Source organism: Pempheris klunzingeri, chromosome 1 (assembly GCF_042242105.1).
Source record: "Pempheris klunzingeri isolate RE-2024b chromosome 1, fPemKlu1.hap1, whole genome shotgun sequence".
Lineage (NCBI taxonomy): Eukaryota > Metazoa > Chordata > Actinopteri > Acropomatiformes > Pempheridae > Pempheris > Pempheris klunzingeri.
The window spans coordinates 19537036-19553773 of record NC_092012.1 but is presented as its reverse complement, the minus strand read 5'-3'; the positions used below and the strand labels follow the sequence as shown (position 1 = coordinate 19553773).

General features: G+C 41.3%; 1 protein-coding gene across 1 annotated transcript in view; it reads right to left on the bottom strand.

The window, feature by feature from the left end:
* Positions 1-16738, bottom strand: part of ush2a (Usher syndrome 2A (autosomal recessive, mild)) — a 193679-nt gene that overhangs the window by 75501 nt on the left and 101440 nt on the right. The window contains exons 47-53 of the mRNA XM_070832313.1: positions 16243-16398; positions 13088-13235; positions 10502-10644; positions 2508-3205; positions 2017-2186; positions 1764-1930; positions 1509-1597 (exon numbers count right to left, since the gene is read on the bottom strand). Of these exons, the coding sequence (XP_070688414.1) occupies positions 1509-1597; positions 1764-1930; positions 2017-2186; positions 2508-3205; positions 10502-10644; positions 13088-13235; positions 16243-16398 (1571 nt within the window). The remainder of the gene's footprint in view (positions 1-1508; positions 1598-1763; positions 1931-2016; positions 2187-2507; positions 3206-10501; positions 10645-13087; positions 13236-16242; positions 16399-16738) is intronic.

The following is a 16738-nucleotide window of genomic DNA, read 5'->3' as shown; positions in this document are numbered from 1 at the left end:
CATACATCACCGTTATCACTTACATATGAAGGTAGATTTATAATGTCATCCTGCAAACAAAATCTAAGGATTTGGGATCAAGTCAATCAAATGTTTGAGTTTAAACAATTGAAACTTTTATGGTGGGTCACAAATCTGGAGATGACTAAAATCAAATTGACAGTTTAATTCACTCAAGTTTCATCAATGAGACTTCAACATAACTAACTACCAGCAATTGTGGTAGAGCTCATGAGTGTGAGAATGAGACACTAAGCACTTGTAGCTGTGACACTAACACAGAAGCGGATATATACATTGGCAGTGGTCTCTAAACCTCTAAACACTGGTAGAGTATGTGAAGCAAAACAAATGTGCGTGATCAAAAAACCTTCATTTTGTATCTATGATGTCATTTTGCTTTATTGCATCTAATTTACCATCATAGTCCAATCCAAAAACCTGCATTACAACATCAATGTGCTCATCTTCATCCCTCACTGTATCACAGACAGATCACACACTACTCCACTCACAGTCTGATGAAGCGTGTGAATTACAGAGATGCCATTTAAATATCAGAAAAGCAGACAGACAGTAGGTTTTGGCACCGTTTTGATATTCTGACCAGTTTATCAACCAAAGAACACATGCAAAATAAGCAAATTGAAAAGAAAATGGTATAATGGTTAGGACAGAGCGAATGCCTCCATGAGCAAGAAGTGATATGACAAAGGAACCATTTAGAAAATGAAGGGAGATACTCAAAATCCTCTCTGTGCTGTCAAGGTCAATTGGTAACCAGGAAGCGGCCTGCCTGTCTGTCCAATTAGCAACAACCAGGAAGGAACACTTTCCTTCTCGAACCTGTGACCCCTAAAGCTGTGCCGTTGCAGAGATGACAGGGGCGGTTCTGAAATGATGACAGGCATTAGCATTTTTCTGCAGTTAGCATTAGTGCAGGGCTGTGAGTGCATGTGTGTGCGGGTACATCTGTGTGTGTGTGCATGCATACAATATTGTTTTAGTGGCTTTCATTGATAGGCCTTGATGTGGGATTAGCCAGTGGTGGAACTTAACTCTGGCCCCTCCTTCAAAATGGCCGACAGGAAGGAAGCTGCCTCAGACAGGGTCACAGCCCCTCCCATTTTCTGAAGGGGACCTTGAGTTGAATGTTTTCGTTTCTCATTAAATTCCGAGAAGGAAAGACAGAAGAATCAGTGTGACATTGCTTTGTCTTTTCTACTCTAAGTGACTGAAGAAATTCATAATGAAGTTACATTGTATCTGTTGTTTATTTTCCGTTTAAAGAACTTGAACACTTTTTAAATTCTAGAAGCTCATTCTGAGATTCTAAAACCTTCTATCAGTTGAATGTAACAGGAGATATTGAATTCACTGTCAATAGTAGCATGTTTGACTTAAATTATAGTTGTGTGCCTCTGCCATATCTCAGACCTCTGGTACTCTTATTCCATAGAGGTTTTTAGTGAACCAGAGAGAAGTCAACTAAAAAAAGGTGCCCATACCTGAAGTGACTCTGGCCCCAAGACCCTCACCCTCGGTGGACTAAGACCAGCCGGCCGAGAGGGTCTGGTGGTGATATTGACCCAGGGTCCTGCAGAATGTAGCAATATGTGGTTAAAGATCCTACTGTGAAACAACGACGGGGGGAAGCATTCATCTTAAAGTCTGACACAAAGTGGTAAATGCCTTAAGGCTGGACAGCTTGGACTGAATTTAATTTCAGTTCATTTCAGTTAAGCCCATTGTTATGTGCTTACCTGTGGTGTTGCCAGCCTGATTATGTAGCACAAGTCGATACTGGTAGCTAGTCCAGGGACTGAGAGCTGATGAAGAGTCCAGAAAGGAAAGAGGGGGAGGGTCTGGTGGGAGATGGCCCACTGTGGAGACTTGTTTGGTCCCAGCAACTCTGCGCTCAATCAGCCACCTATGCCCCACAGAAGATACAATGGAATGTATACAAACAGGGGCATCACAGCGGGATTGAAGTTTATGCATGTGATCATTTCTCACCGCTCGAGTGGTCCATTGCTCCTCTCCGGTGCACCCCAAGACAAGAGAACAGAGGTGGGCGTGTCACAGTAAAGGTAAGGTGCAGGAACCCCCTCAGGGGGAGCGGGGAGGGTACGGAAAGGCTGAGACATCCCAGACAATGAACAACCCACACTGGTGCATGCCTTCACCTAGATGAACAATTTTGAGACCATTTTCAGAGTTTGTCTAGTGCTGTCATTGTTAGGCTAGCAGTTTCAGTCAACAAAACATTAATTAATAGCTATAGAACTGTTTGTTAAAATGCTTTTTTCTATTTTTATTTCTCAGTCAATAATCTCTAATTGTGGGACTTTCAGCTGCTATGCTACAGTAACTTTTAATGTAGAAACAGCAAGAAAAAACACAACATTAAAACTATATTTAAACATTTTTTCTAAACATTTAAACATCTGTTGCACTATATGATACAGAATTGTGTTCTACTAAAGTATCACTGTAATATATTGTACCTGGAAGCTGTAGGTCTGGTATGGCTGTAGGTCGAGGAAAGTGTAGCTCGTGGTGTTCCCTGGAACAGTGACTGATAGAGCGGATGAACTTGAATCTGAAGCTGCACTAAAGACACCAGAGATGGGTCTGTGGAAAAGGTCTTGTTCTAGAACATTTTCAGAATTAGAACTGGTTGTAATGTATTCTGGATTTGATACAAAAAGACCGGGGCTTGGGTTTGCAATGGCAGCACCAGATTCAGTGGGTTGTAATGGAATGGAACCCGGGCCTTGGCTTGTATTGCCTCCACGTGTAGACTCTTCTGTGATACCAGGCCTCAAACTAGAGAACAGGCTAGGGAAGAAGTTGGGTGTAATGCCTTGGATGGTGCTGGAGCTGACATTATTATTATTAACAGTAGACATGGTGATGTGGTTCGAGCCTGGGGTGCTGGGACTGGATGTTCTGAGGTTATAGCCTGAGTAGACATATGCAGTAGAGGGCAAAAGGCTTGGGTTGGGACCTGAGCTGGAGTTGAGGGTCGCGCTGGTGCTGGAGACTGAGCTGTGTTTGAAATCTAAAAAAGAGACTGAGCTGGGCCAAAGATAGAGGGTATAACTGGTGATGATGCCATTTGTTTGGGAGGGAGGAGCCCAGGTAATCATTAAACTTCGAGGATGGAGCCCTGATACAGCTGGAGTTTCCACTTGTCCTGGACCTAGAGGTAAAGAGAACGAAATAGATAAAGAGGCAGGGAGAGGAAAAGGAAAAAAGTAAGAGATAAATGTATTCTTCATGTGTGCTTATAAAAGAGTGAAAGAAAAAAAGAGAAGGGGGATTTGTTCTAAAGCATTATTTGACAAGTAACATCAAGAATGACATCAGAAGGACAAAGAGTGATTTTGCCACCCCTATCTAAGGGATTAACACGGAAACTCTTTTTTCTCTCAATTTCCCCCCCCTGAGCTAACCCACATCGTATTTATGGATTCATGCAGTACTTGCGACTATTTCAATGTAAGTGTGCATCTTTTAGCATAGAATGCAGAAGGTGAAGTGTCGGCCCGGCTGGGCTGCTGGGAACACTGTAGCTGTCATATACACATGCACAAATACATAATACACACGTGCATGCAAACACACACACATGACTCATACTGTCATTTTAGTACTTGCATGGAGGGAGAACATTTGGGCATAATATATATCATATATTTTACTTTTGATGAAATAGGAAAACTGATAATTGAGAAGACCTTGTGGCATGTACTAAACTTCAGGGCAGGAGAAAAGTATTTTTACAGAACAGCTTTTGGCTCAGAGTTAGTAGATTCCTAATTTGGGTCTACTCATGTTCACTGCCACTCACAATGCCTGACAGTAGCTTACACTCTTATGTCCAGAAGGCACAATGATCCTCACTAGCATTAGAAGAATGCGGGTGGACGGAGATGCACATGAAAGGGCCACAGACATACAAGCAGTCACATGATTTGTTCATGTCCATGCATGGCTAAGAACCTACACAAGACTAGTCAGAGGGATATTTCACTCCATGGTAGCTCATTTGAAGGTAATGCTCCCTCCCCCCTCCTCCCTCCTCCCCCGGCATTTACATCCCACAGTACTGCTCTATAATGGACACACACAGATGCATGTCCATATACATAGACACACACTCTTCCCAACACACACACACCCACACACCCACAGTGATGCAGTATAGCAGTAATGGTGCTGTGTGAAGGGCAAGCAGATCAAGGTGACTGAGCGGACTGAGGGAGCGTGCTGCGTCGCTAAGTGCTACCGCTAACCGCTAACGGCTTTCCCAGATGGCGGTGTGTGTGTGTGTGTGTGTGTGTGTGTGTAAGAGAGACAGGGAGAAAGAGAGAGAGGGTGAAAGAAGATGAGTGGTAGAGAGTATGCGTGCATGTGTATTAGAGATAAAGTGTATAAGCATGTATATGTGTATACATGTCAGCACACAGACACACAAGACAGCGGTGTATAACAAAGTGTGTATTTTGCAGACCTTCCACTAAGTCATACGCCTTACTTCATACACAGACTGAGATGTCAACTAACATTCAGTGTTTGGCTCAGGATGCCCTAGTTCTCCAGAAAGTTTGAAATGTCTCTGAGTGTAATGCACATGACAAGGCAAATATTTTGTCTCATTCTTAACTTGGATATTAGCAAGCCCTACTTCAGTATGTCTCTCATGGTTTAAACACCCTGAGGGTATATTACACCAAGCACTATTTTTTATCAATAATCTTCTGAAACAAATTTGCTTGAAACTGTTTGATAGTAATCCATATTAAAATGTGGTCTCTCTCTCTCTCTCTCACACACACACACACACACACACACACACTTTTTCGATCTCCCACACAAATAAACAACAGTATTAAAATGGTGATGTAAAGCTTGGCTGATTTTACAGATCACAAGTGGTCCCACCAACAACCCATCTTTCCTTCTATCTACATCTCTCCTTCTGTCTGTCTCTTCCTTCTCTTTTCCTCTCTCTCTCTGACCCCTTCCCTCTCCCCCACCACCTCTCTCTCATTTTCTTCTGTCTCTCTCCGTTACTCGTGCTTTGTGTCTCAGTCTCTCTCCCCCTTTTGCTCCCTCTCTCCTCAGTCTCCCTGCTAAATAAACAATGCAGAGAGTTGACCTTTTGGGTTAACAGGTTTTTATGCTAGCTCTACTCAGCACTCACACTGATTCAATTACCACCAAAGGTCCACTGAACCCCACGAATAACCAAGGAGCCCGTCTCCCTGTCTGTCTATGTGCATATCTGCCGGTCTGTCTGTGTGCCTCACTGCACTCTTGTTCGCCTTTGCGGAGGGTTGGGGCGTCTCTCTACCTGCTTGTCTAATTGGACATTGTGCATCATTCTGTCTATTTGACTATATTCTTGTCTGCTATGCTGCATTAATTTCTGTCTGAGTGATCCAATTGTTTGTCTGTTCCATCAACAGACATGAAATTAAAGGGAGATGCACAGACAGCTCGCAGATAAAAGTCCTGAATTGTAAATAATTTTTACCACAAAACACAATCCAGTCACCTTGATCCAGCCCCCGTCAACACCCAAAGTAACCCCCATTGTCACCCCCCATTCCTTCTCTCCTCCCCGCCTCCCCTCCCCCTCTCCCTCTAAGTGTTGAGTGTTATTTAGGCTTTACTGGCGCGTGTAAAATTCTGCAATTTGAAGGGCTGTTAAGTTTTTCAATTGAAATTTTCATTTAAGATGCAGGTGATGCTTTTTCCCTTTTTTTTTTATTTTACTGACGCTTTACTGCTCTCTGGATAGGAGCGAACGAGTGTTGAGGGAATGCGCAGCAACTCCTCTCTCTCTCTCTGGCTGCCTGACTCTCTCTCTCTCTTTGCCTGTTCCTCTCCTTCCTGGTCAACTCTTGTTTTTCCATCTCTCATCGTCCTTTTCCCAACTGCTCTTTTTTCCTCTGGTCTCCCACTCACTCCTACCTTTTCTAACCCCCTATCTCTTTGACCTCTTCATCCCCCATGCCTTTCCCCTCTTTCTTTTCCCTCTTCCTTCATCCCTCCCTCCACACCGCCCACCCTTATTCCTCCTCCTCTCTCCAGTAAAACACAGTAGCAGAAGGCTAAAACAGGAGTGCAGGGCCGCCAAGCCTTAAATCACATTTATAAGGATTTGGTTAGCATAGTAATAACACAATCAACTGACATGGGCTGGGAGAGGGGGAGGGAGGAAATTGTGTGTGTGTGTGTGTGTGTGTGTGTGTGTGTGTGTGTGTGTGTGTGTGTGTGTGTGTGTGTGTGTGTACTTGTGGGTTTATACGTTATGCAGCTTCTTGTGCATTTTTGTGTGTATGTATGTGTGAAGTAAGGGCCCATGTAGATTTAAGTGTGTACATCTGCGTGTATCCATGTGAAGAGAAGAGGAAGGGTATTATTTTTAGCCTCGCGCAGGGTTCTGTGTGTGCATGTGTGTGTTTGTGGACATGTGTGTATGTGGGTGACGGGGCTTTTGAAGGTGAGTCGAGGAGGCTCCTAGGAGTCATAATGAGGACAAAAGCTGAGCTTCACAGTAATCAAGATGCTTACGGCATGGTGTCAAAACGTGACAAGTAATACTGTGAGAATTTACATTGCAATTCATATCTTTACTTTTTCTACAGATTATTTAATGTCATTTCTGCTTTAGAAGACACTGAAGAGGAGGTGAAAAAGAGGATGCTGCATGACCAAGGTCATGAGCCTGATGTGTATCCATAACATTGTGAGTATATGAGATGTACATTAGCCTTTAAGGTACTTGGCCATCACGATACCTGAACTGTCAATCACCTTCAATATGCTTTTCAGAAGCTGACTATTTGGAGTGATTTATGAAATTCCAGGTAACCTTGTGATGTATCCATACACTATAGAAAGAGAAAAAAGTTGCAAAGTATATGGCTTTTAAAATATAATGTGGAAATATATTGGGTGTATAAAACTAATCATTGGGATCTGATCTGACAGTATATTTAAAAGAAAATAAATCAAAAAGCTATGTGTAAATACATGTTCAGGTAATGAGTTTATAAAAGTATACATCAAATATTCTAGTTACCTCTTGATATGCAAAATAAAGGTGGGATAATGCTCGCATCACTTCAATATTTCCTTGGGACAGCTAGCTGAACGGCATACTGGGAAATACAGTAGAGTACTATTTTATTAATGGAGTCACTCGTTCATTAAATAACATGAATTCTTTGTGTTCTGTCATTACCTCTAACCTCATTTCTGTCACATTATTCTCCTTCACACTTCCTCTCTCTCACTCTCTGCTTTAAGTTTAATATGGCAAAACAGCAGTGTTATAATGCTCTTGGTCTCTGTCTCATGCGCACATGCGTGCACACACACAAGCACACACACACTCAAACACATGCTAAGACTGCTTGGCTAAGATCATTTTGTCAAAACAGTGCTTTATTCATACTCTCTATAACACTCTTTAACACACATACACACACCTCCTCACACAAACACACGCACACATGCATACACACGCACACACAGACACATACTCTCTTAGATCACTTAGCTGGTGTGAACATGGGAGTAGACAGAGGAAAGGGAGCTGTCCAACACGGCTAGAGTTTATGTTCACAGGAGCCGTCTGTCTGTTCTGCAGCGGCAGGAATTCATAGGGACCAAATTACATTAAAAAGATGGATATAAAACTTTAATGGAATGATAAAAAGGAAAGGAGGAAGCGTGGGTCTCTCTCTTTCTCTGTTCTGTCATTAGCCCTCTCTTTTCTTCTCTTTTCCTTTTTTCCTCAAATCCTCACTCTACCCTTTTCTTTTCTCACCTTTGCTCTCTATTTCTCATCTCCCCTTTTCTCTATTCTCCTCTCTCTCTCTCTCTCTCTCTCTCTCTCTCTTGTAAATACTTAAGGAGTAGTCTGTCAAATAGAAGAGGGGAAACCCATTCTGTGCTCAAACATGAAAAGACAAAAAGACAGACAGAGTTGGAAAAAGAGTGAGTGAAGAAAAAGTTTGAAAAGGAGGAGAAAAAAGAAAAATATATGAAAAGGATCAAAGAAAGAGAGAAGGAGGGATAAAAAAAAAAGAGAAGGAGGTATTGTAATGAGGGGAAAACATACCCTAATATATATTGATAATGCGGGTCCATATCAACATACAGTGTAATATATACAGAACAATTTTGTAACGAAGTGGAAAACCTGGCAGCTCACACCTACAAACATAGATCAGGTTAGGAGGGTCTCTTGACTGCAATATAAAAAATTAGCATGTATATTAAGATCTATTATATATATGTCACTTGACTATGTGTATGAATGCTTGTGTGAGCTTGTGTGTTCAGATCAAGACTGTACATGCCTGTGTCTCTAAGAGTGAATACCGTATGAACTGCACTGAACTAAGACAACAAAAATCACATCGGAACTACTGGACTTACTCTCAGTGAAATCACTCTGAATGAGGCGCATGCTAAGGTTGTCATTTTCTGAGGTGTGCGGGAGAGGAGATTAGGAGGGGAATGCAGCCTTTCCTGTCACTGCCAAGATGACGAGAGGATGGGTTTATGGTGACAAATTACACATCAGTGTTAGAGAAATCCAATCTGGCCACACTTGGCTTTCTCCCATGACTGGTTTAAATCCTTTCTTATTAAAAGCTTCCATACCTATCATGTATTCTATTATTATGTTAACAGAATTTCTACTGTACTATATGTACTATATGTCCATGCGTGGAAGACTTTTGGATTGTAAGACCCGACACTTAATTGTGAGAAATTGATTGAGATCATTACGACACAAGTGAAAACAGACTGATGTGTTTGCAGACTGGTTTTTTGTTGGCTTTTTCAACTTCAACTCCACCTGTCCAGTTCCACCTGAACAGAAAACAAAGTTGGAAGTATAAAAAAAGAGAGAAAAATGTTAAAAGAATTTTCTTTACACCTATACTTTAACTATCAGTGTGTCTGTGTGTATGTGCTGTTCAGAATGAGTTTGTCTGCATGAAACTTCATGACCGCGTGCTATTGCTGGTGAGCATGAGGAGGTGTGTGATTGATAAGGAGGACAAGCGGGTGTGTGAGCATGACACATGTTCTCGGTGTGTGTGTGTGTGTGTGTATGGGGGGGCCTGAAAAGAATGGGGTGTGACCGAAGGCATACATCTATTTAAGTCCACACACACACACACACACACACACATATACACAAAAAAATGACATTCACGTTTTCTTCCGCACATGAAAATACGCATGTCCACATAAACAAAGACATGACTATTTTCTACCTTATCTAGAATTATGGAGTACAACGAAAAGCATGTAACAAACTCTCACTCTGTTTGAGAGGGTGTGTGTATGTGTGTCTGTGTGTTTGCTAGAGGGAATTAAATTCTGCATAGCAATGAGAAAAGCAGAGGGCCATAATTTAATGCATCCTAAATGTCTGCAATTGTGTGTGTCTGAATGGGTGTGTGAGTTCATCTGTGTGTGTAACTGCACTTGTGTCCATGCGTATGGGTATGTGTATGTACTCTGCGCATACATGTGTACATCCACATTTCTGCGTCTGTACATGCGCATGTATCCAATGTATGCAAATCTCAGCTGCTTAATGATAATGTATGTGATAATAGCGTGGTACTAATTAATTTATAACTTTGCACTGAGGAGGCTGTTCCAGTGGCTAATATGATTCTATTACAGCAATTAGCCCACAATGACACTGGCTAGGTCACTCACACAGACACACACCTTACAGTATGCAAATCTCACTCTGTCAGTTTGTTTCACCCTATCTTGCTTGTGTCCATGTTTCCAACACCTTCTTCACTTTTACGCCCTTTCTCTGTCACTCTTCCTTATTGTTTTGGTCACCTCCAACCAACAGCAAGAAATTAATACACTTTTATAAAATAGAACCTTGGAGACTTTCAGAGAATAAAAGAGAACTGGGCAGAGGCTCCGTTTTAACACCACACGCCATATGTTTAATGTGTGAGGCTATTGTTCAGATCATCACCTAAAATCAGGAGATCTGTCCGACTCCTTGAGTTTAACTTTGACTCAGCAGCACTGATGGCCAACTGATGGCAGAGGCCAACTAACAACCAGCTGCTGCCAGCCACCTGCCAGCCAGTCACTTGCAAGACTCGGATGGACTGCTGACACAAGCACCCTGGCAGCACAATTCAGTGTGAAAAAAACAATGCCAACAACCACTGCCAACAGGTAGCCAACACAACAGCAGTCAGTGACTCAACAACAAATATATTTATGGCCACCAATGGAATAATTTGTCTTTTTTTCATGGTTACTTCTTTTTTGTTGTTTTTGCATTGTCTGTGTGCACTGGAACTGTTTTTTTTAAATACATGCATCTATGAATAAAAAGTTAATTATACATACATATTACATATATTACATATTACATAATTCTATGTATGTCCTTGTGTGTATGCGTATGTGTACTTACTGTCCTCCATGGTGCGCAGGGTTGCCCAGGGGCCGGTTGTCTGCCCATGTGTGTGTGAAACCACCACTCTAAACATGTACTGGGTGTATGGTGACAGGCCCTCTACGAGATAGGAAAAGGTATCTGTTGCGTTTTCCATTAGCCTATGAGATGATGGACAGAAACAAAAAAACATTTACTGACAAACATTCGGATCTGGTCGAAATGTGCTGTGCTGAAGTCGAACAGGTGGTTAAAGAGGGACAGCAAGTGATTCACTTTACAAATGGAGATCTAGTACCTGCTAGTTAATATTTCTGTGAACTAAAGCTGTACTCCAGCACTCCATACGCAACGTTCTTGATTATTACCAATCTGTCCTCAGCCCCTTTTCCACCGCTATGGTACCGACTTGGCTTGACTCAACTCTACTGGTTTGGACTGGCTTTGCATTGACTGATTGGAAAGAGAATATCGCCAATAAACTTAGTAGGTAAACACGACACATCCTGCACAAACCCATGATTTTCAAATAGCCAAGCTGCTGTCAACGGCGACTGCAGTTTTACTTAATTCAATCGACCCAGATTTAAAAAAATGGAAGGCCCAAAACCACACCATGGCAACCTGACGAAGTGCAGATGTATCAAAGAACGCTTCAATGTCCTCTGTTGTAAGAATAGTGTAGCTCCTTTCAGAAACAGGGCAGCGTGTAAGGTGTATAGCAAGTGTGAGGTAGTCAGTGAAAGAGCAAGGGGCAGAAAATGTGGAATACAAGCAGAGTAGAGGGGAAGGTTAGCAGTGAAGTTGTCAGTTTAGGAGAAAATGTACAGTGAAGGTTACAGTTTGTCGGTGAATAAAGGCAGGAAGGTTGACACCTCCACTGTTCCTGTATGTGCTTTTGTCATGTTGAGGATGATGTCCCAGTTGTTTCATGTGGCGTCGCTAGGGCAACCAGTGAAGCCTTCGGTCTACATTGATGGGGACCATCTACGGTGGAAAGCAAAGTACCTTGTACCAAAAGCAAAGACAGTTGAACCAACCAGTACCATGAAGTGAAAACACAGAGTACACATACAGTATATGTATCTGTCTGCTTATCATCTCTTTACACTTTAATGACAAAAATATGAATACATTTATCACCTCTAGTCACAAAGTGCATTCACCGTTGATTTTGATGCCATTTGTTCTGGCCATAGTGTATTTTTAACGTTCAGCAACTCCTTGATTTCCAGTGTTTCAGCCCAAATGTTTTCTCTTTCAACTTTATCCGCCATCTCTTGTTTTGCCTCTTAATGCCCCATCAGGGTGATTCAGCACTGGACAGCTCCCCAGAGTGTGCTTTCTGCAGTAACAGTTCCTGTGGTCAGCTGATGTAACGGCTACATGGCACATAGTGATTACCATGGCTACAATGACATTTGCTACTCAGGCATTTTAACTGCGTGTTCTTGTTACACTATATATAGAGTGCTTAAATCAGAGCTGTACGTTTTGCTGATAATATAGACTATTAAAGAATTCTTTGGCCATTTAGCCCATTATATTGTACATACGAGGAGAAAATGAAGCTGAAACAGATTTGAAAAACGTCAACGTAGTTATTTAGTGTTCAGTAGGAAAATGTTACCCGAACAGTTTTTTATTGAACATTTGGTGTATTGTATATGATTAGTCTACATTATATATTTTTCACTCTCAAAATTCATCTCATATAAGACGGGATGTTTATCTTTATTTCATGAAAACAACATGTATCTGTTTCATGTATTCTTAAGTTAAATTAATTTTAAGTGTAATGTAAAAGTATCAAGAGACAAGTTTCATATAGTCACTTAACAAGTGACTATCTTGGCAATATGTACAATATTCCATAGCTTTTCATCATATTCCCATGTCGTCCTGATCCCGTATCATATAATCATTCAAAGGAATCTAGGACAAAGTAAGAGAATATTGTCATAAATGAGGGACCGTTGACCATTTAGCATCAGATGGATAGAAGGGATGAATGAATGAATAAATCAGGGAACAATGAGATTTCCATAGCAGAGGAGGAGGAGGGCATGGCTGTCTGATATATAATACATGTAGCTAGTCATTTATTTATTACCACAGAATGAGAGCCTCCTCTTCTTGGATTAAATTGCAATTTGTTGTCAGGAAGCATGTAATGAATACATATCAGATGCACACCCTCTCTCTCTTTTTATTCTATCACATTTTCTCTACCCCTCTCTCTCTCCCTCTGCCCTGCTCTTTGATTTTTTTGTCTTTTTGACTCTACCCCCGTCTCTCCAGCTCATTTCCTCGTTTTTTCTGATGGTCTGTCATATTGATGTGACATATTCAGCTGTGCTGTATAATGCACCCCTTTGTATGTACATGTGTATGCATATGTCTGTGTACACATTTTTAAGGTGCATATATATGCGATATGTATTGTCTCCAACAGTGACAGTGTCTGACAGTGTTGCGTGTTTCTGTCATTCCTTCATTGCTGTTTATTACCACATCTCTGTCTCGAACCACTTGCATTTACCGTGGACACCTGACGTAAGTTGTCCTCTTGTTAATCTTCTGTGACTGTGCTCTCTCTCTCACCTTATCACAGGCCTCTGAAGGGATGTCCTCATTTGCAGGCTGTAACGGAGTGGGCCTGGTGCGTTGGAGTGGGCAGGGCTGGACCAGGAAACATTCAGACTGGTACTAGTTGCATGGGCCAACAATGGAGGTGACAACCCATCTGGGGCTATGAAGAGAAAGTGAGTAGATAGTAAGAGGAAGAAGAGAGGAAGGAGACGAGGAAAGGATGGAAGTGGTGAAAAGAGATGGAGTGATTGAATAAAGACAGTTGAGGAGTAAAACAAACAAGGCGTCAAGAAAAAATAGATTAGAATTGTCAGTTTACATTATTAATCTCATTGATAAACTGCAACCTAATGACACATGCCCTCTATTTAGGAAAGGCTCTATTTGGATAATAAAAAGAGGAGACGATTGTGGAAAGACGAGACAGGAGTGAAGAGAGAAAAGGGGAGAGTGCCACAAAGAGCCGCCAGATTTACTGATATACAACCAGTACAACATCTCTCTCACTTTCTCACACACACACACACACACACACACACACACACACACACACACACACACACACACACACACACACACACACACACACACACACACACACACACACACACACACACACACACACACACACACAGAGTTATGACCCTGCTCTCTCAATAGTGCCCCTCTTTGCCAGCTGAGCATGATAACATTGTGCTAGTGTTGGAAAATCAGTGAAAACATCTTGATTCAGTACGATAGCCAAGCTCTTAACAGAAACAGGGAAGATGCGAGGAGGGACAGAATAAGAAAGAGACAAGGACAACAAAAAGGAGAAAATGAGAGTGACTGTAGTGTTGACTATGCGAAATAAGAGTAGGCCCTCCGATGTATAAAGTGACCCTTCAATCAAACACACTACTCTCTTCTCACTACAACAAGACTGATTGCTGAAGACATCTTATCCTAAAGATGGCTAAACACACAGACAGACAGACAGACAGACAGACAGACAGACAGACCGACCGACACACACACACACACACACAGAGTGTATGTATATGAAAAAAGCCTAAAAAAAATTCTTAACACTGGTGCAGAAAAACAGCAGTGACACATTTAATATATGACACAAGCACTCATAGCTCCAGTGTCTGTCCATCTGTGTGATTTGTGTGTTTTTATTAAAGGTCAACCTGTAACTCTGTTTTGATGCAGTTTTGTTGCTAGCCTTTCTAATCTAATTTCTCTCATTTCATCTCTTTTTGTGCATTTGTGTCTGTGTGAATGTAAGGTGTTGGGGCTAAAGAGTTAATGATCAATGACCTATCTCTTAATCTTTTAAAGAGGGAAACTGAAAACTTAAACTGAAAACTCTGAAACAAAAGCATAAAAACAAAAAATGAAGTCACAGGAAAAGTTAAAAAGAAACAAAAGACTATTGAAGCATGATAAAGCTTCACCTACATATATTCAGTATTTATTTCAGCTCAGATTTCTTTTTAGTTTCATATGTACTGTACCATTGGTCACAGTCAAAGTCTCAAACTAGCAAGCTAATGACCTTAACTATAAATGCTACTTGCTAAAGCCCTTACCCCCGTCTTTACCCAATTCTATCTTTATTTACATTGTGGGGACTTTGTCATTTTGTCCAAAAAGGACTAGTACTCACAATGTGACTGTGTAAACAGAATTATGTCCCCACAACACGAGTAATACATGGATTGCATTGCACACGCAGACACACACACACGCACGCACACACACACGCACACGCGCACACGCACACACGCACACACGCACACACGCACACACGCACACACAAAAAAACATACATTACAAAGACACACACTGTTGGTGAGCCTGTGTCTCTTTCATGGTGTGTTAGCAGGTACAATATCAGAGGTGTCACTAATCGTTTTAAACTATGCACTTTTATGTTCACTTCTCTCTCTCTGCTCTCCTCCTCCTCTGCTCTTCTGTCTCTTGCTCCACTATCTTCTCTCTGTTCTTTCATAGAACAAGGACGCATCAAGACAGTTTGCCTTAAAGAAGTCTAAAGAGATGCCAGAGGCACAGAGGTAGAAAGAGAGATAGAAAGAGAGGAAACGTCTGGTATTTAAAATTTATACTTTCTTATGCCTTTGTTTTGAACTTGAACAGTAGAACTTTCCAAAGTCTGTCCTTTGTTGTTCTCTGACTGAGACATGGGTGTGGTATGTGCATGCGTATATATTCAATGCTTTCGTTGACATTACCTGAAGTGGTAAAATGTGCCTATAGGTGTGTGTTCTGCTGCCTGGTTACTATTAACTCCAGACTGCTCTGATCAGCTTTGACATTTATCAGTATGCACAATCAGCCTTGATTCTACACAATTACAAACACACACACAGCACATACACAAATGCTGTGTAAATCAGAAATGTGTGTTCAGACCTTTAAGTAAAGTCAATGATGTGTGTGTGTGTGTGTGTGTTTGTCACAGCTATTTATTGAATAATTGTTTTTTTTTTCTTTTGCATAGCAAGCTATAACCTTTCTTTTTCACAAGAATAGCAAGTAAAATCACAGTAATGAGATAAAACAGTGGCTCAGGCCCTGTGTGTAGAGTTAGAATCAAAGCTAAAATGATATCAGAAGATACAAAATTCAATGGAGGACAAAGGTGCCTTTTTATAACAGAGGCCATACCCCTCCTATCAAACTCCTATCCTTGGCCATGTGACTGCCATGCTTAAGTCATTCAGTGACACAATGACAGGAATGTTTCTCTGTAAAGATTCATCACAGAGGGCTGTATCATACTAATTGTTTCTACACTGTACTTTTTTTACTGAAACCACTGTAAAAACATGATTACCTACAATACCTATCAATATGTATATATGTAATATTCCTACTTTACTGGACAATTGTGCCACTTGCCTGGATGTCAGAATAGCAGTTACTCTCAAAATATCTTATTTTAACCCCCCAACTATTCACCTTCTTTTTTAAATATTATTGAGTGTAATGAGTCACTTCATCATTTGTCATTTCAGTATGTATCTGATCAAAGCATATGGATTTAAATGGCGGCTATGTGCAGACTTCCCTACTGAAAATCATGTGTCAATGGTGTAGTCTGGTAGCGGGTAAGAGACCCTGTACTGTATCTGTGTTTGTGTTCTGGATGTGTGTACCTGCTGGGGGTGTAGTAGCACTGAGTGGCAGGCTCTCAACACAGCCCTGTGTGTTACAGCCACTGATCCAGAAGCTGTAGTTGGTGTAAGGCTGTAGGTCGGTCACAGACAACCAGCTGCCTGTTGCTGTACTCCCATCCAACATACCGTCACCATCTAAGAGACAGAGAGAGTCACGCAGAGAGACACATGTAAGGTTTTAGGCCAAGCATCGAGAAGGAAGACGGTGATGTCTTGCACAGACAGATTTCATGGCACGTTTATTTATTAGAGTAATCAGTGTGATGGCAGAAAAATGATTCATAAAAGACACATGCGACAACAGAGGGAGAATAGAGGAGAATGAGTGAGAGTTCAAGAGAGAGGAATACTGACTGAGATTAACTGAGAGTGATCAAAAGAGAGAGGTCTCCATATTGAGGTTATGCAAGGATAGTCAAAGAAAAAGGATCAGAAAATTACACTGTGTAAGTCTACCCAATATATTTAGATGGAC